The 18,966-nt window shown below is 39.9% G+C and overlaps 1 protein-coding gene across 6 annotated transcripts in view; it reads right to left on the bottom strand.

Annotated features, from left to right (window-relative positions):
* GPLD1 (glycosylphosphatidylinositol specific phospholipase D1) overlaps window positions 1-18,966 on the bottom strand; it is a 59,713-nt gene that overhangs the window by 13,875 nt on the left and 26,872 nt on the right. For 4 of the 6 annotated variants that reach the window (XM_068558356.1, XM_068558354.1, XM_068558358.1 and 1 more), the window contains exons 8-16: window positions 18,475-18,523; window positions 17,767-17,821; window positions 12,063-12,170; window positions 11,808-11,835; window positions 11,565-11,704; window positions 8,464-8,529; window positions 6,732-6,855; window positions 4,609-4,745; window positions 2,315-2,501 (exon numbers count right to left, since the gene is read on the bottom strand). In XM_068558356.1, the coding sequence (XP_068414457.1) occupies window positions 2,315-2,501; window positions 4,609-4,745; window positions 6,732-6,855; window positions 8,464-8,529; window positions 11,565-11,704; window positions 11,808-11,835; window positions 12,063-12,170; window positions 17,767-17,821; window positions 18,475-18,523 (894 nt within the window). The remainder of the gene's footprint in view (window positions 1-2,314; window positions 2,502-4,608; window positions 4,746-6,731; window positions 6,856-8,463; window positions 8,530-11,564; window positions 11,705-11,807; window positions 11,836-12,062; window positions 12,171-17,766; window positions 17,822-18,474; window positions 18,524-18,966) is intronic. The other 2 variants (XM_068558357.1, XM_068558360.1) reach the window with 1 other exon arrangement.

Raw genomic sequence — 18,966 nt, 5'->3', positions numbered from 1 at the left:
GGTTCTCCTATTATGAAGAGTCTTGCACAAGTGATGCTTGCCACATAACACACATGCCCCAGAACCCACATCTGTTATTTGTTGACTGATCTCTCTATACCTGTGTGCAATGGCATTTGAGAACACAGCCCCTTTCTACAAGGCAGGAACTTGATAAACGAGAGAGGACTGCCCCGGAACACAAGCACACTGGGGCAGCATGGGGACCAATGAATAGAGGTCCCTGCCAACTGAAGATGGGTTCGTTTCATCACCACCAGCTTTACTATCAAGCCCTCCTGCAGGGTAACCATCATTCCAGGAAAAGCACAGCATTCTAAAGTAGGCAAATGCTTATCTATCCTAATCTTCCACTTTATAGACAAGGACCAGAAAGGTTAACTGCAGACCAGGGATGAGTACAGGATTCCCATCCCTAGCACATGCCTTAATCTGGCCATCTTCCAAATTATCAAAGGTCACTGGGACAAGAGAGCATGGAGCTACCTCCTTCCTCACCCCAAGCGTCTTTGAGAGAATTTCTCATCCACAGGAAGTAGCTGCCTTTCTTATTCCTTGTCTACAGGAGACCAAAGGATTACACTTTACACCACAGTCTGACAGGGGAATGGCTTGGTGAAGAGAGAAGTAACAAGAATGAGTTGATTTATTTCGGAACTTTCTCATGTGGTGTCAGAAGGTTCCAGAAAATGCCGTCCCTCTGGGACTGTGTGACCTCCTACACTGGCCATCAACTTAACACCTTTCGGACTCAGAGGCTCCTTCCATCAGAGCTTAAACTAGATTATATGGACTTCCCTGGTGGCGCAGTGGTTAAGAATCCGCCTGCCAATGCAGGAAACACGGGTTCGAGCCCTGGTCCGGGAAGATCCCACATGCCACAGAGCAACTAAGCCCGTGCACCACAACTACTGAACCCGTGTGCCACAACTACTGAAGCCCGTGTGACTAGAGGCTGTGCTCCGCAACGAGAGAAGCCAACGCAATGAGAAGCCCGCGCACCGCAACGAAGAGTAGCCCCCGCTCGCGGCAACTAGAGAAAGCCCGCTCGCAGCAACAAAGACCCAATGCAGCCAAGAATAAATTTATTATTTTAAAACCTAGATATAAACCATTGGACTTTTCATTATTTAAAGTATGTTCAGGTGCGCCATCTTATTTTTTTCACAGCATTAGCTCCACAGCAAACGCTTTAACGGTATGTCTGGGACAAGAAACCATCTGACCCCAAATTCCCCTGGTGCTTGATATTTGGAGCTTGCAGTGCCACCAAAGCCCGCATACTCATCTGTGGCTGGTAGCAGGGCGCTGTCGGCCCCTCCTTGTTTATTGCTCACGTAAGGACCATTACCAAAGACGTCAGGGAGGAAAACCCTCCCGGTCTCTAGTGCTCCCATGAGGAATTCATGCTGCCTCCGTGCGGAACATCTGTACAGTCACTGCGGAACTCCTCTGGTGGTGAATAACCACTCAGCGGAATGAAACCTGAACAGTCTGGAGTTTAGTTAATAGCAGTTTACCAGTGTTGGGCTTCCCTGGTGGCACAGTGGTTAAGAATCCGCCTGCCAGTGCAGAGGACACGGGTTCAAGCCCTGGTCCGGGAAGATCCCACATGTCGCGGAGCAACTAAGCCCGTGTGCCATGACTACTGAGCCCGCATACCACAACTACTAAAGCCCGCGCGACTAGAGCCTGTGCTCCGCAACAAGAGAAGCCACTGCAATGAGAAGCCTGCACACTGCAACAAAGAGTAGCCCCTGCTCGCCGCAACTAGAGAAAGCCCGTGCGCAGCAATGAAGACCCAATGCAGCCAAAAATAAATAAATAATTTTTTTAAAAAAATAGCAATTTATCAGTGTCGGTCTCTTAACTTTGACAAGTATGCCATAATTACGTAAGATGTTAACACACAGGGGAAACTGGGTCAAGGGTACATGGGAACTCTCTGTACTGTCTTTACAACTTTTCTGTGAATCTAAAATTCTTACAAGATAAAATATTTATATTAAAAGAAACACACCAAATGAGGTTTTATATTATCAAGATATCACATTCTGATTGGCTACTCAAAGCCACTAAATAGTATGGCTGTTTCTGGAAGGTATTGGACTAAACACTCAAAGTTAATGATAGAATGAGATTAATGACGTGAACATGCTTTTAAACATGAAAAGTACTATACAAGTGCTGGCCACCAGCTGTTTGTTACTATCATTATTCTTGCTATTAGTCATTCATCCTGGAAGAGTTTGCCAGGAAATGCGGGCAGTGGCTTATTGACACTAAAAGGGAAAATATGAGATGGGGGCCTCACCTGGAAACCCTCCAGGATCCCATGGGCCTCCTTGTCTAGGTCCAGGTCGACGAGGGGCAAGCCCAGGTCGTTGCCATAGATGAGGTACACGCGCCCCACGTGGATGTGGCCGGGGCGGCTGTAGCCCGGGGCGCCCATCACCAGGTCACCGTGCCCATCCTGGTTGAGGTCAGCCGAGGTCATCGCCCTGTAAGGAAGAAGAGGGAACCCACTGCAGTGTCTACTGAGAGCTATGAGTAAAACTGTCTCCTGCTCCTTTCCTTTCTGGATTCTAGAATTTAACTTCCTTCTCATGGATTTTTCCATCCTGTATGACTGTTGTGAATATTCACCTCTGAGGTTATATTGTTTGTGTGATTCAGCCTTGTTCTCCGGCAGAAAAAATAACAACAAAATTGGACAAATCAAGGCCTCCGGGCATTTCTGGACCATATAACCTGAACACATAAAAAGCATCCTCACAAAAGCACCTTGTCCTACATGCAAAACCCAGAGCAGCCAAAGCACAATCCCAGGCTCCACCTGAGAACAGAGAGGAAATTCGCCATCAGCCAATGGCACAGGTTACTTTACAATCGGCTCAACTCATTTCAATTTGTTACCTGATCAAAGACAAGTTTGTGGTAAGTAGACCATTTTATTTCTACCATAGCTACATAGCGTGGCTTATATCGGAAAAAGATCAATGCCTAACAGGTTTAGTGGATGTTTCTAAATGAGAGTCCATGACCTACCAGTTACAGAGCTGGACAAACTGAGTCAATGGTTCAAATGTCTCTGGCGGGGCTGGAATGACCAAAAGTCATTTATTTATTCTGGTTCTGATGACCACATAAGAATAAATAGCAGAACAGAGGAAAAAGAGAAGAGCAGTTTCTAACGGGTGTGACGCCTGGTGAACTGGGTCAGATGCACACTGTGGAGACACTGCTGGTCTCTGCACTCCCGAGGCTGGACTCTGGCCAGTAACGGCCCCCAGGAAGGACCTCTGTGCTGCCCCCCACCCCACTCCCCCCACCATGTGGCAGAGAGCCCAGCAGGAGGCCCTCATTTGGATTTTCAGGAAGGCAGCCAAGAAGAGCTATTCATTATTCACAAATGAATGGCCAGTAAAGACAGCATTCGCCCCCCATTCCTTGTGCTGGAGCTGAATGCATTAGCGGCCTGAAGAGGAAGGGCTGTCGGTTTATTGTTCCAAGGGAAATGCAATGTTATTTGGATTTAAAAAGTGTGGTTTAAAAAAAGAGGTTTTACAAAAACCCCCCAAAAATAGTCACTTTTATATCCTTGGGCTCAGTTTGGTCGTGAAACTGAGTCCCCCTAAAACCAAGTTCCCTTACCGAGTTTATGATTAATTTTTCTATCCAAAACTTTATTCCCTTTCTTGTCCCCTCCGACCTCAATCCTGTGCTAACTGAACACTACCTCAACCAGAGTCAGATGACTAAAACTGCTGTTGTCGATAACATCGTTAATGTACTAAAATGGCTGTTGTAGATATCATTAACGTACAAACTCAGGTTGTTTCTCCAGGCCAAGACGAGCTATCAGATCCCCGAGCCATGGACCACCTGGCCAGAGAATCATAAACCGAAACATCCTGACCCCTGACAGTATGATTAAGAAATGTCACAGAAATGTCACAAGACGATGACTGATCCCAGCTTCATTGGTCTCCCCCTTTAAACACCCTTAACTCGAAGACCAGATTGGAGTGGACCTGAGGCTTGTCTTCCAACTCCCTTGCTTGGGGCCCTGCAGTAAATGCTGTACTTTCCTTCACCGCAGCTCGGTATCAGTAGATTGGCTTTGCTGTGCCTCGGGCGAGGGGACCCGAGTTCAGTGTGGTAACAGTTGATCTTTAAAATCAGAGGAATCCCTAACATTCTCTTTATAAAATTATTGTGGTGTGCTAGGCTTTTGCCTTATGAAGTTATAATAGTCCAGTCACCATAATAGCTACCTGCTTTTATCCTTCTAATGTCATTAGGTGCCAAGATATCTGTAATAATCTATCTCCGAAAACATTGAAGCTTTACAAATATTCTATAAAGTAATAGTTTATTGTTGTGGTTATTTAATAAAGTAAAAGTTTGTATTTAAACATATTTTTGACCAATTTTAAGGAGATAATTTTATCTTTACCAGAACTTAACCACAAAATTACTGTTTTTGTTGATGATGAATTGATTGGAAAATAAAGTGCTAACAGGCACCATTTTAAACATTTGTGAATGACTGCTTGAAATTAATACTGATGAAAACGTTCAGGAATTAGATAAACTCATACGTACCAACCAAGCCTTGTGTAGGGAAATGACAAGTAGTAAGATGCTGAGGGGCTAGAAACATGTTTCTGTGGCTGAGAGCTGCCAGTAAACATTTCCTGTATGCTCCTCTCCAAAGACTGGTACATGAAAGATAAGGAATCCTGAAATAAAATGATTACAGACAGAAAAAGACACGGCATAATCAGCAAAGCTACCGTTTCCTGCCAAAAGCATTAGACTTTAGGAAACAAGTTTTTACAAGTGCTGAAAAATAACTTATCGATTCCTATCAACAAGTAAGACGACTTAAGACTGGCAATTAGGAGAGTGAAATCACACCCCCAGTGTGTGCTCACAGATGGGAGTTATAGCCCTAGAGGTCAGGGCCATCACGGAAAGAAAGAGTCAGCTGGGATTAACCTAAACCAAGTCAAGATGGTCTATTAATTTGCAGAATGTAACTGAACAAAATAATTGTTATGAACTAAAGTTTTTTAAAAATATAAGTCCATTCAAATCTAGAATTGTAATTATATTTGTGTATATATATATACATATATATCCTTTTCTTTTCCCCCCAAACAAATGAACTGAAATACCACCAGGAATGCTAGAAACCCTCCCAACCACACTCAAATTGAGAGGCTGCTGGATTTGCTCTGAGTCCCAAGAAACCGGGCAGGCACGAGGGGTCACATGCGGAGTGCTGGAAGCTGTATGCGAGAGAAATGAGGGGACAGCAAGCCCCTCAGCTTGGGATGCTGAATTGTTCTTAGTGTGGTTACTGCAGAGACACAAATACAGACTGCAGTCGCCCTGAACAACCTGGCCAGGCACTAGATGCATGCAAGTTCAGGGAACACAACTCGAAATCCACCCAGGGGTAACATAAGACCAAACAAGAATTCCCGCGCCTGCCCCAGAGCAGAATCAGCTCAGAGCCACGGGACAGCCCTGGACAGCTCAGGCTCCAGAGAAGTGCAGGTTATAAGGGCCCTGCAGGAAGGGACCGTGCCTTCCGTTTCTCCAGTCTAACACCTCTGGCCTGCCATCCACAGATTGCTCATCTGATGCCCAGCTCTGGCATCCTCATTCATCCAGGAAGAAGCATGTCAGGTACCACCCAGGCCTTGGGAATATAAAGTCCTTCTCTTACACAGTTTTCCCTTTGCAAAGGAGACTGATCCACATAATTGCAAGACCAAATGAGAGTTGCTTTGACAGAGCTTCCCAGGTGTAGGTGTGGGTACATAATTTGTAGAACTCAGCAAAGTTCTTTGTTCCCAAGTTATTAAGAGTTTTAAGGCAATGACAGCAGAGCATTAAACCAAGTGAGGCGGCCTTCTGTGTGACCATGCAGGCTGCAGACCTGTGAAGCAGGCCCTGCCCGGGCCCTCGCCCAGCTCACAATGTTGTCTAAACCCTTCTCCCTCCCCAACTCTCGCAAGTACCCTGTATCCCTTGTCTTGTGTTCCAGGCAAACAAAACTACGCAGATTTCCAAACATCGTGAAACTTTCCCAACCCACTACCAGAAATACGTGCTCACTGATGAAAAACCATCTAGTATTCAAGGCCTAACTCAAATGCCACCTCCTCCATGAAGCCTTCTCTGATAGTAGGGATATAATTTTTTATCCTCATGAGAGGCTATGTACCCATCCCCAACCCCAACCATAGGATTCGTTGCATCCTACTCACAAATGGTTATTTTTGTATTTATCACCCCTTTTAGACTGAAATTTTCTAGATGTCAGAGGCTATTTCCCTTTCATCTTCTATCTCCCTGGTGGAATGACACTTAAGATGATCTCATGGAGGAACTTCATATGCAGTGGTGTCCCCTTGGTGTGGGACCTTGCACAGTGGGCCTACAATATTGCTGACACACTTTGCCTAAGGACAGAGCAGGACTGGCCCCACGGCCACCTTGGGCTCCACCTGGCTTGCCAAAGGCCACTGGGGTCCAGACTCTCGTCATAGGATGTTTCCGGAACAAGCCAGACTTGGAGGCCAAGGATACTTGCGAGCCTGGCTCACGCCCAGGTGACTTTCAATGAACGATTAAACAGCCAGCGACTCTACAAAACGCGGTATCACAGGAAGCGGCAGGTGCCTGTCTCTCCATTAAAAGCTGAAAATTCTTACCATGGTCCAGGAATCCACACTAAATAACACTCCTCGTTTGGTATAGTTTATATTTTTTCCAATATCTTTAGTTAGGGCTGCAGTCACGTTTCTATGAAAATCATTTTTCTGTACTTTTGAGCTGCTGGAAAGAGAGAGGAATAAACTGGTTAAGACTGAGGAAATAGCAACTCCCCCTGAATAACTGAGTTGAAAACTATAGTCAAGTTAATCACAGGTTAAAAGGTCATAAAATTTTAACATCTGCAAGTTGAAGGAACAGCAACACAAAAAACAAAATTTTAGAAAAACTTTTATAGGAGATTCCACAACATCTTTTAATAAACACATTTCCAAGGTTGAAAAAGCCTGTCCTTAACAAAAATAAGATCTATAAGCGTATAAGTTTGAATTCCTTCCAGATTAAAAAAAAAAAAAAAAATCAAAAGTCAACATTTCATACAAATGGCCAAGAAAAGGTCATAGCTGTTCGGGAAACCAGTATGCAGGTGGACTGATTTATCCTTAAAGACATGCAATAATTAATTATACAATAAAAATACATTTTCAAATTCATATGTTTTAACCAGTCTACCAATCAGATGCCTAAAGAAGCCAGACAGGTTTCAGAAATGCTTACAGTGGAAGCTGGGCAACAAATGAACAAAGGGGGGCCGCATAAGATACCAGCCAGTGTAGGGATCCCAACCATCTAGAGCTTGCAAACCCAACCTAAAGGCGTTCAATTTAATTAAAACAAAACAAAACTTACCTAATTCGCATAAATTAAAAAGTGAGGGCTTACCTGAACACTTTTTGCACATTTTCAATTCTTTGGCAGCTCCGAACTCTCTCTCACCTTAGCATCTTTTATTGCGATGCCCTCTTTTTGAGTATCAGACAATTGCTCACCCTAAATATCTTGGTTGAAGCATCAGTTCTTCACAGGAAGTCTCCTGTGACTGAGGACACTCTGTGGTACATCCTAAGCACCCAACACTTGTCCTTCCTAATACTCAAGGGTATTTACAAGTTCTTGTTCAGCGCCCATCCACCCGCCATCCTCTGAGAGCAGAAACTCTTTCTGTCTTGTTCCCAGTGAGGTCTCTAAATGTCTGAACTAGTTCCTGGCACATAATGATGAGGAAATATTATTTTATAATTTGTACTATTTTATTGTAATTGTATTATTAGTAATAATATTTATTAGGTTAATATAGTTATCAAATGCATGAATGAATGGTTGGTGGTTGGTACCTGAGTCCATCAGGGAATACCACCCCTTAGAATACAAAGTAGATCCTCTGGCCCTCTTCCTCAGAAACTAACTGAGAGGACTTCTCCTCACCCTGTCTTGTTGATAATTACTTTTTCAGGGTGGAATTTGGCCAAACTTTATGAATAATAACAATAATGGTGGTGATAATAATAATAATAATAATACTATTAACTATCATTTACCAATTAATGAGCAACTTACTAATGTGTTAATTGCTTTACATCCATTCTTGCACATAATCCATACCATAATTCTGGGAGTATGGATATGTATTTATTCCAGTTTGCCAAAGGAGAAAGCTGCAGCTCAAAAAATAATTAGGCAACTTGTTTAAAAATCACACAGCTGTAAATGGAATTTGAACCTGGAAATCTGAACCTCTGTCTACAAAGCCCACGCTTTCAGAGTCTACTGAGCACCCCTCTGAGTGAGTGAGATGTTCTTTTTCTATGAGCCATTTCGGAATCCACTTACCCATGGGTATTGTTTTGCTGGCTGCCACACGTGATAAACAGAGGGTTCTCAGGTAGGTTGCAGTTACTGGGGAAATAGTCAAATGAGTTAGGCAGTTTTCTACCTTCTTTTCAAGCATGAAATTTTCTGAGAATCAGTGTAACATTTCAAACCACCTCCAAAAGTCTTCATGCAGAGGTTTTATGACTTAGCCAGGCAGGACTGGTAAAGGGACCGAGTCCTACTTGATGAGGGTGGATAAGCAGGTGCTATTACGGTAACACAGGCAGCACCACACGGCTGGTCACCCTAGACTCACAGCCTACCCCCTTCCCTCCTGATTCCACCTGCTGAGTTCTCCCTGCAGACATGAACCATCTCAGGGTTAGAGACTGAAAGAAACTGATTCCCAACTCTGCCACCTTTTGCCCATCTATGCTCAATGTTTTAATTTCTCATTCTCATTCCTTTAAAAACAAAAATTTATAAACTAATAATTAAATAGGTAACTAAGTATCCCTTTCTACAAGTGAAAAGGCTGCTGATAGAATGTAAGAGGTGAACTTTCTCCCTAACAGTGAACAGAAGCACTAAGGGAGTGGGTATTACATTGTAAGAGTCTCTTCCAGAATGAAGACTATTCTGAAGGAGAGGAAGCTTTGGAGGTCACTGAGGGAGTTTCAGGGCAGTATGAAGGAAGTATGAACCTGGGGCAAAAGGACTGGTTGCTAGAAAAGGAATTCAGAAAAGAGGTGAAAGAAGCTGAAGGCAAACTTTTCCCATCAAAATCTTTCTTAGGGCCAGCTTTAAGCTGAGGAAAAGGTTTTCCCTCAAATTCTCTTTTCTGCACCACCGGGATTTAGACGGCAGCCTTACAAGATTAGCACTACAGTTACAAATACTTTTTGAGTTAAGTAGAGTTCTGGCTGGGAACGTAACCACCATTATTTCACTGTTTCTTTAGGAAAATATACTATGCGTTTCAAGTAACACAAATTTGCTTTGGAAGATCACGTATTAGTAAGTTAAGAAATGGTTATAATGTGAAAATACGTATGCTTTTCTTTCTGTCATGAGTTTGTGTTCTTTCTTTGGAGCATTCTCCAAATTTCCCATAAAGTTGCATAAATTCTGATGAATCTTTCTTTGCAAATGTCTGTAAAGATACAATCAATTCATGGAATTTTCTGCCTTGATAAATTAAGACAGATCAAGAGACAAGAAATCTGTTCTCAGTTATCTCCTCCTAATTAAAGAATAAGGTCCAGCTACATAACTTTCCTTAGCTATGTTGGACAATTGAGCCAAAGACCAACACCAAAATTGTTTTTCCAATTTAAGGATCAATACACTTGGACTTTATAAAACAAATAAATGTAGGTCATTCACTCTAACATGGCCATGTGTTATGAATCCCTCCAATATAAACTTAACTTTTTTCTAACACTACTACTAGTAGCCCACATTTATCAAGTGCTTACTGTAGGCTAAACCCTTTACATGAGTGATCTCATTTACTCTTCACAATAGCCCTATGAGAAAGATAGAATTATTACTGCCTACTGTCATGCATGAGGAAACTAAGACTTAGGGAGATTTAACAATTTGCTTGGGATAGCTCAATAGAGAGTGACACGTCTCTTAAATTCCAAAGTTCATCCTCTCCACAACTCACATGGACTGAAACACCCACAGCCATAAAGGAGCTTGGGGATTTTAATGTAGGTTAATTTTCACTATTAAAAGTGCTATTTATATTGGATGGTTTCCATCTGCCACACTGTTACTTGCCGAATCTTAAAAGCAAGGCTAAGGTCAAATTTATCAAAGGGAATTCTGTTTCAAATCAACACAATATATATAAGTGTGTTGTATATACATATACACACACATATATATATATATATATATATGTTGTATATATAATATAAAACATAATATATAATTATGGTTAACATTCTTTGAATACTAGCAAATGTTTTAAGGGCAAAGGAACATCATCCAGTGTATAGTATTCTGGAGCTGTGCTTATACAGGCCCCTGAACTTATAAAGCCCAACCCTCCTATGATCCTCCCCCAGAATAGCCACCCCAGTGCAGCTCCTGCCACAGAACCCTCTTTCTCCCTGCCCCCTGCTGCTTAAGTTTCCCACCCTGCCCTTTCCCTGCAGCAGGTGCTGCCTCCAGGAGTCCCTATCCAGACCCATCCCTACCCTGCTCAGTTCAACAGTGTGGGAGGGAGGGGCTGCATCCTCAGTGGTATGGTCGGACATGGGTTCTGAGAGAACCTTGGCTCCCTCAGACCATGAACAGATTCTGTGAGAGCTGAAATGTCTACTACAGCTGGAACTGGGGACAAGACCAGTCTACCCTGGTCTACACGCCATCCGAGTCTCTGATGGACACCCGTCCTAGGTGTGCTGGGGAGGAACAGAAAAGGAGCTAGAGGTTGAGCAACTGTCCCATCTGGGCTAGATGTCAAATTCCAACAGAAGGCTGAGCTTTACAAATGCATTCATTTCCGATTTCATTTTGGAGTGTGGGGGTTAGGTGAAGTAACCTTTTAAACCCTGGAGCCCTGAGAGCTCGATCGGGTGGAGAGGAGGATGGCCACATCCATTGCTGGAGCTTGGGGAGGCGGACACCCCAGCCCACAGCATGGGGTCTCCCAGAAGAAACAGATGCAGTGCAGCTGTGGAAGCAGATTCCTTCCCACCTGAGCCATTTCTACCAGACCACAAACCTTGCAATATCTACCTCTTCATCCCTAAGACAGGAGAGACATCAGCAAACCTAAACAGATGGGAGCTAGCTGGAGTTTTGAGAAAACAGTTTCCATTCTTTTCCTTCTTTTTTTTTTTTTTTTTTTTTGGCCACACCACGTGGCATGCAGAACTTCCCCAACCAGGGATCGAACCCATGCCCCCTGCATTGGAAGCACAGAGTCTTAACCACTGGACCACCAGGGAAGTCCCATTCTTTTCCTTCTTGATTAGGATAGGATAGCACTTCATGAGACTTTCTTGTTCTTCATTTGATCAATTGAAAAACTTGAGAGTTATGTTGGGGACAGGGTAGCAAAGCAGGGAGTGATTGGAAGGAGAAATAGAGTAAGAATTCACCTGGTCCCATTCTTTAACATGAAACTTGTTAGACGGTAAATATTAGTGGACCAAAATGCCATATCATCCAGTCCTCCTAGGAAGTATTCTTGAAATTGTTCCACCAAAAACGGGGACTTTCTAGAATAAGTGGGATAAAGCTATGGCAAAGAGAAAGAAAAATAAGTCAATAAATAAATGAATCAAGTGCTTCTCAAGGTATCTTTATAACACTTTAAGATTTTGAAGAATAAATGCCTTTACCTTGGAAATAGCTAACATCTCACCATACCTGCAACATAAGCAATAATTTTGACTGTGAGCTGTGGTTTCCACAAAGAAATGAGGCAAATTAATGAAGAAGAGATTCCAGCAACACGTATCCACTATCAAGCAACTGCCTTTGAACAAGCAAAATCCATAAATCCAATACCCACTCTCAGAAAACTAAAACATTGGAAAGTGTGTTAAGGAAGTCACAATAAAATCGACTGCAAATATTCCTCTAGTTACACTTACATTTCCAAGAACTGAAGGTATGAACAGTCAACAATGGCATTTTTGGTGATGACTGCTCGGCCATAGAGTTTCTTATAAATTTCCAGGAGATCTTCAACAGGCACATACCTGAGAAAAGCATTAGAATAAGAGTTGTTTTGATTCTGAAGTTGAAGATAATAACAGCAGCAGTAGCAGCTACCAGTTATTCCAGGATTATTATGTGCCAGACACCATGCAAAGGGCTTTACATTCATTATTTATTTAATCCTACCAACAACCCCGAGTGGTTGGTGCTATCATAGTCCTACTTCACATACAGGAAACTAAGGCACAGAAGAGTTCAGTAATTTGCCCAATGCTGAAGAGCAAACTGGTACCCCAATCAAATATTTATACAAAGATAAGTAACTATAAAATATAAAAAGAATGTTTAGTTTTGTGAATTCAGAGTTCAAGGAGCTATATAAAGTATTTTTATTCTTTTGAGTTGAATTACTCTCAAAAATCATTGTTTTAAAAACACCAAAAATGGCTCCTTACCCCAACATCCTACTTTCAGAGTACATAGTGGAAGGTAGTAAAAAAGAATTCTAAGTCAATCTTTTGGTTCACAGATATGAGTTATTTCAGTTGGAAGAAGAGCAGCATTTTAAAAATTAGATTTATACTGTTATCTTTTATCTTTACTTAAAAAAACCTTAGAATATACCAGACAGAAATCACAACCAATAAAACCTGATTTTAGTATATTTATAAGAAGGAATCTATTGAGATGTCCATTTTTTACTTCACAAGCGCACCAGAATGGTCCTCCCCATAAACATAGCTAGACAAAATAACAAAAATATTTTTTTAGATGAATCACCAAGCTATCAAGAAAGTGAAATTTTTCCAAAAGCCAAAAACAAATTGAAACTGGAAACTTTGGGAGGTAAGCGTGTGAGAAAGCCAGCTTTTGCCCTGGAGACATCTGCTAAACCTGGGAACCTAGGAGTTTTTTGTTTTGTTTTGTTTTGTTTGTTTGTTTGATAGCTGTGTGGAATGCAGGAGACAGGAGATAAAGTATAGGAACCACCAAATACCAAAAGTGGGCCATCTCAGAGGAAACTCCTCATTAAAGGCTATACCGTCTGCATGAATATTAGTTAGAAATAAACTCAACATACCAACAAGGACAGCAAAGAATCCTGCCTGTCTTCATCTTGGCAAAGGATAGAGAGAGGGAAAAATATCTCCCCTGAGAACTGGTAACAACTACCCAGCCCCACAAATGTTTTGTCTTTCATTCATGCCAGCTGTGTAGTCAGAACTTCAAGGGTTGAAAGTAACTTAATGTGGTCCCAGGTTGTGCCTTGAGGTAGCATGCAGAAGGCAAGACAAACCTTCTCTGGAGAAATGCAACTCTAATGCAAGCCTCGAGTAATCCAAGCAACAGTGAATATAACCAAAAGAAGACAAGATCCCCGATGACGCACAATTTGAAATGGACGTCTAATCCAATGCAGATGACCTTGTGTGGAGAGTTAGGGGGAAACCTCATGTCACTGCTACCACCACCTCTTCCTGGGACATCCAAAGGCCAGCTGGCCTCATCTGATCCGGGAGTGACCTGTTGGTTCTGGGCCTCCCTTAGCTCTAAGGCAGATGGACCAGGGATGGGAATGGGCAACTTGCCAAGCCCCCAGCTCTACTTCCTCTTTGTTCTGTAAGCACTCCTCCCAACTCTCAGCTCTCCATGCTCAGGGGCTGAGGCTGGGACTGAGGTATAGAGTTATGTCACCTGACTGCTTAGTAAACATTTGAAGAAAAAACAAACAACAAAAAGTAATTACAGTAATATCTGGTAAAGCGGACTTGAAGGCAATAAGCATTGTGAGATATAAAGAGTCACCAGATAAAAAGTTCAATTCACTAGAAAAATATAAGACTTTAAAACTCAAATATACTTAACAACATATCTTCAAACACATCTATGGCAAACTAACTACAAGGAGAAACTGAAAAATTCAACCATCACAGGGGGAGATTTTTAAACAAATTTCTCAGTAATTGTTAGACCAACCGGATAAAAATAGTAAGACTATCTTATTTATAGCTTACAAATCTTCTGATTTGAGCAGTACATTTAATAAGCTTGAGCTAATAAGTATATATATAACATTAAACCAAAAATTGGAGAATTAACATTCTTTTCAAGTACAGATAGAAAATTGATAAAAATAATCATATGCTAGACCTTAAAATCAAGACTCAAATTTCACAGGAACTGAAGAAAAGTAGAAGGAAGAAAGTAAATATGAGAAAAAATAATGAAAGAGAAAAAGAACATATAGTAAAGAGGATCAACAAAGCCAAAAGTTTACCTTTTTAATAATAAAAGTGAAAAATATTAGACATGATTGTTTAAAAATATAAGAGAAGGCAGGATAAAAAACATTATGGGTAACAAAGGAACATAGGTACAAATAAAACAAGAAAAAACATAAGACATTATGAACTACCTTATGCCAAAATGTTTAAACACTTAGACAAAATGGAAAAGTCCTAGAAAAATATAAAACACTTTAAGAAGAAACTGAAAAACTGTACAGTCCTAAAACCATTTTAAAAGTTTTTTAAAAGTCCCTACTTTTTAAAACATCAGGCCTAGATAGCTTTACAGACAAGTTCTACCAAACATTCAAGAAATCAAAGTTATAATCTTACACAGACTTCCAGAAAATAGCAAAGAAAGGCATACTCCCCACCTGATTTCATGAAGCCAGGATAACTTTAATACCAAAACCAAACATGGATAGAAGAAAGGAAAATTACAGTACAAACTAACTCATAAAGATAGATGCAAAAAACCCTAAACAGCGAGAAGAGATGAAACAAATATAAAAAAAGATGATATAGCTTTGCAAAATTGGCTTTGTGCCAGGAGGTAAAGTTGATTTAATATTTGCAAATAGATTAGTATAATTCACTATATTAACAAATTAAGAAACAAATAACTATTCTCAACAGATGAAGAGTTCAATACACATGAAATTAATTTATAATAAAAACTACTAACAAACTAGAAATAGAAGGAAACTTCCTTAATTTGATAAAGGATACTCCCAAAAATCTACAGCAAACTTGATGAAACACTGAAAGCATTTTCTTTACAATAAAGAACAAGAAAAGCATGCTCAATATCACCACTTCTATTGTACTGGAAATACTAGCCAATATGATACAGCAAGAAGGAAATTATGGGTATAAAGGCTGAAAAGGAAAAGCAAAAGCAACGAAGACCCAACACAGCAAAAAATAAATAAATGAATTTCAAAAAATTGTTACAATTTGTAGATTATGAATTGTGAGCCAATTCAAAAGAATCTCCTGATAATTAGAATAAGATAGCTGAGAAATGTTGCTAGATAAAAAATCAAAATTAGAGGAGCTTCCCTGGTGGCACAGTGGTTGAGAATCTGCCTGCCAATGCAGGGGACACGGGTTCGAGCCCTGGTCTGGGAAGATCCCACATGCCGCGGAGCAACTGGGCCCATGAGCCACAATTACTGAGCCTGTGGTGTCTGGAGCCTGTGCTCCGCAACAAGAGAGGCCGCGACAGTGAGAGGCCTGCGCACCGCAATGAAGAGTGGCCCCCACTTGCCACAACTAGAGCAAGCCCTCTCACAGAAACGAAGACCCAACACAGCCATAAATTTAAAAAAAAAAAAAAATCAAAATTAGAAAGTTACTTACATTTCTATACACCAGCAATCAACTAGAAAATATAATTGTTTCCAAAAGTTACCATTTATGGTACTAAGTCTAATAAAATGTGTAAGACCTCAATGGAAAAACTTATAAAATTTTAGAGTCATTAAAGACAACTTAAATAAAACATATAGCATATTTTTGGATAAGAAGACTCAATACTGCAAAATTGTTAATTCTCTTCCGATTGATCTCTAGAGTCAATAGAATTCTAAACAAAATTCCAACAAGATTTTTCTTGGAACATGGCAGCTTGATCCTACCAAGAGCCAAGGCAAGAGAATGGACAAGGTACATTTGAAGAAAAAGGACAGGTTGAGAAATCAGCCCTAATACATGTCAAAATGTATTAAAGCTGTTGTAATTTTAAAAATCACCATTGCTCAGGGAAAGTCAATTAGACCAACAGAACATGATAGAAAGCCCAGAAACTGACCCGCATATGTACAGAATTTTAATTTATGTCACAGAGGGCATTACGGATCAGTGAGGAAGGGCAGACTATTGATAAATGGTTCTGAGACAATCGGTTATTTCTACAGGAAAAAAGTAAAATTTCTATCACAGAATCTACAAAAAAATAACTCCAGGTAAATTAAAGATATAAAGTTAAGAAATGAAACTATAAATGATTTAGAAGGCTAGGTAGGAGAATAACCTCATGCCCTCAAGGTAGGGAAGGATTTCTTAAATAAGACATCAAAAGTACAAATTACAAAAGAAAGGACTGATATATTCAACTACATTAAAATTAACAAATTCTGTTTATCAAGATACACCGTAAGGAAAAAGACATGCCACAAACTATAAAAAGATATTTATAACAAATAAATGATAAATGGACAAAGATAAGAAGCCAGAATATACAGAGAATACTCAGAAATAAAAAGGACAACCCAACAGAAAAATAGGCTAAAAACCAAACAAAAGGTTTTCACTTAAAATGAAACACAAACAATCGATAAAATACGAAAGAATATTCAACTTCATTAGTAGTCTGCGAAATGCAAATTAAAACTTTAAGGAGATACCATTACACACCAAATAGGTTAGAACAATGTTAAAGCTGGACCATACCAAGTATTGGAGAACACAGAAGAAGCAGAACAAAGCTGATGGGAGTACAAATTGGGAAGACCGTTTTGATTAACAGTCTGGGATTATTTACTTAAGTTAAACATGCATAAGCCTTACAGCCCAGCAATTCCACTTCTGGTGCCACCTGCCTGAAAGACATTCCCCTCTAGTGCAAAAATACATGTGCAAAAAAGTACATAGCAACACTATGTGTAAAGCAAAAACTCTTTACACTACTTACACATCCATGAATATTAGAATGAAGTCAAGTCATTTTGGTATATCCACTCAATGGAGGACCATATAGTGGTGAAAATCAAGGAACTACAGCCGAACATATCAATGTGATTAAATGTCAGAGAAATAATTTTAGGCAAAAACATTTAAGTTTAATTAAATTCTAATTTAATTTCAATTTAATTTTAAGCAAAATACATGCTGTGTAATTCTATTTATCTAAAGTGAAAACCCATATAATATTTTGCATATGGATATAGCTACATGGAGTAAAACTATAGAGAAAAGCAACTAAACGATTAAGGAAACCTAGGGTAGTGATTACGTCAGGTGGGAGAAAAGGTGACGTGATAGAGCAGGGAGGACTTGGAGCTTCTCGGTACCAGCAATGCTCTACTTCCTAAGCTAGGTGGCAGCCATGCAATGTGCATCATCTTACTTTTTTATTTATAAAAATACATTATTTTATATGTTTGGCATAATTCACAAATTTTTAAAAGAATCTACTTAGGCTATTCTAATCTTTAGTTTTACTTTTCAAAATTTACGAATGCAGAAGGCTCCTAATTACATTGCAAGTTATATTTCCTAAGGAAAAAATAGTCAAGCTCCTAACTGCCATTTGGGTATCCCACATTTAAAGGTACATTGCTCTTACCAGTGCCGTGAGAGGTAATTAAAATTAAACTCAAACTGGCTCAACACGTCTCCTCCTATGATAAGAGAAAAATATTTGCATCTGGTGAGTTAATGACAATACATAGCACGCTTCTTTGAACACAAATTTGCACAATCCTGATTGTTAGTTCTTCACATTGTTATAGGTTTCCATTCATTGTTTTAGGTATAAGCACGTCTTTAAGAAAAAGTGATCTTTTAAAATTTTAGTGAAACACATGAATTAAGAAAGAGTCACCCAGATGACCAAAAGGTTTTTTACTTTAAGAAGGACCATAAGGGTTCTTGTAAATAAACACCACTCACCAATACTTTGTATATTTAAAGGCAATTTACTATAGAAAAAAAAGATGGAGTTTACCAATTTAAAGCTAAAGTATTAGGAGACACTAGGCAATGAATTTAAATCTGATTTAAAAAGCAATGCTTTTCTAAAATAATGACACAAGTAAATGATAAAATGTAATGGTTTTTTTTTTAGTTTTTTACCAAAAAAAAACATATGCAACTTTACAGAAGTACATCTCTATGTGAAATGAGGTGCTCCTGTACTCCAAACAAACTGCAATATTAAAATAGAAAGCTAGTGGCAAGAGATTAAAAAAATACACATTTAAGGTACAATAGTGACTGCAAGTGAAATATAACTAGCGCAAAAGAAAATCTGGTAAATGTAAATAAACAGTACCGAAATCACCAGCCGGATGTGCCTCAGAATAGGAGCCGTGAAAATCAATCTGAGGAAAAAAAGAGACCCACCTGGTATATCTCACAAATTAAAGCCCACAATGAAGTGAGTAGTGAGGAGATGACAGCCTAACCCAATGATTGTTGGGAATGCCTAGTGGATGGACTCACTTTTCAAAGAAACATTTAATTTTATTGCTTTATTTGTTAAAAAATGATATTGGCAGCTGAGTTGTATACTTAATGACATTGGCAGCTGAGTTGTATACTTAATATCTACGATAAAGCTACTGCAGACATTTGCATCGAACAGGATGCATGGAAAATCTCTACAAAGTGCAAGTTTAAAGTTGGTACAGAACAGTATTAATATCAATGAATGACCAGAGGGGACTTTCAGAAGCTAAGTCACCAGGTAAGATCACAATTTTTAGTGGTGATATGGCATCCTCATATAGAAAAGTAAGAAGGAAAGAAAACAAAAACATGTGAA

The sequence above is a fragment of the Eschrichtius robustus genome, chromosome 12 (assembly GCF_028021215.1).
Source record: "Eschrichtius robustus isolate mEscRob2 chromosome 12, mEscRob2.pri, whole genome shotgun sequence".
NCBI lineage: Eukaryota > Metazoa > Chordata > Mammalia > Artiodactyla > Eschrichtiidae > Eschrichtius > Eschrichtius robustus.
The sequence above is the reverse complement of the archived record's forward strand: the minus strand, read 5'-3'. Positions and strand labels throughout refer to the sequence as shown.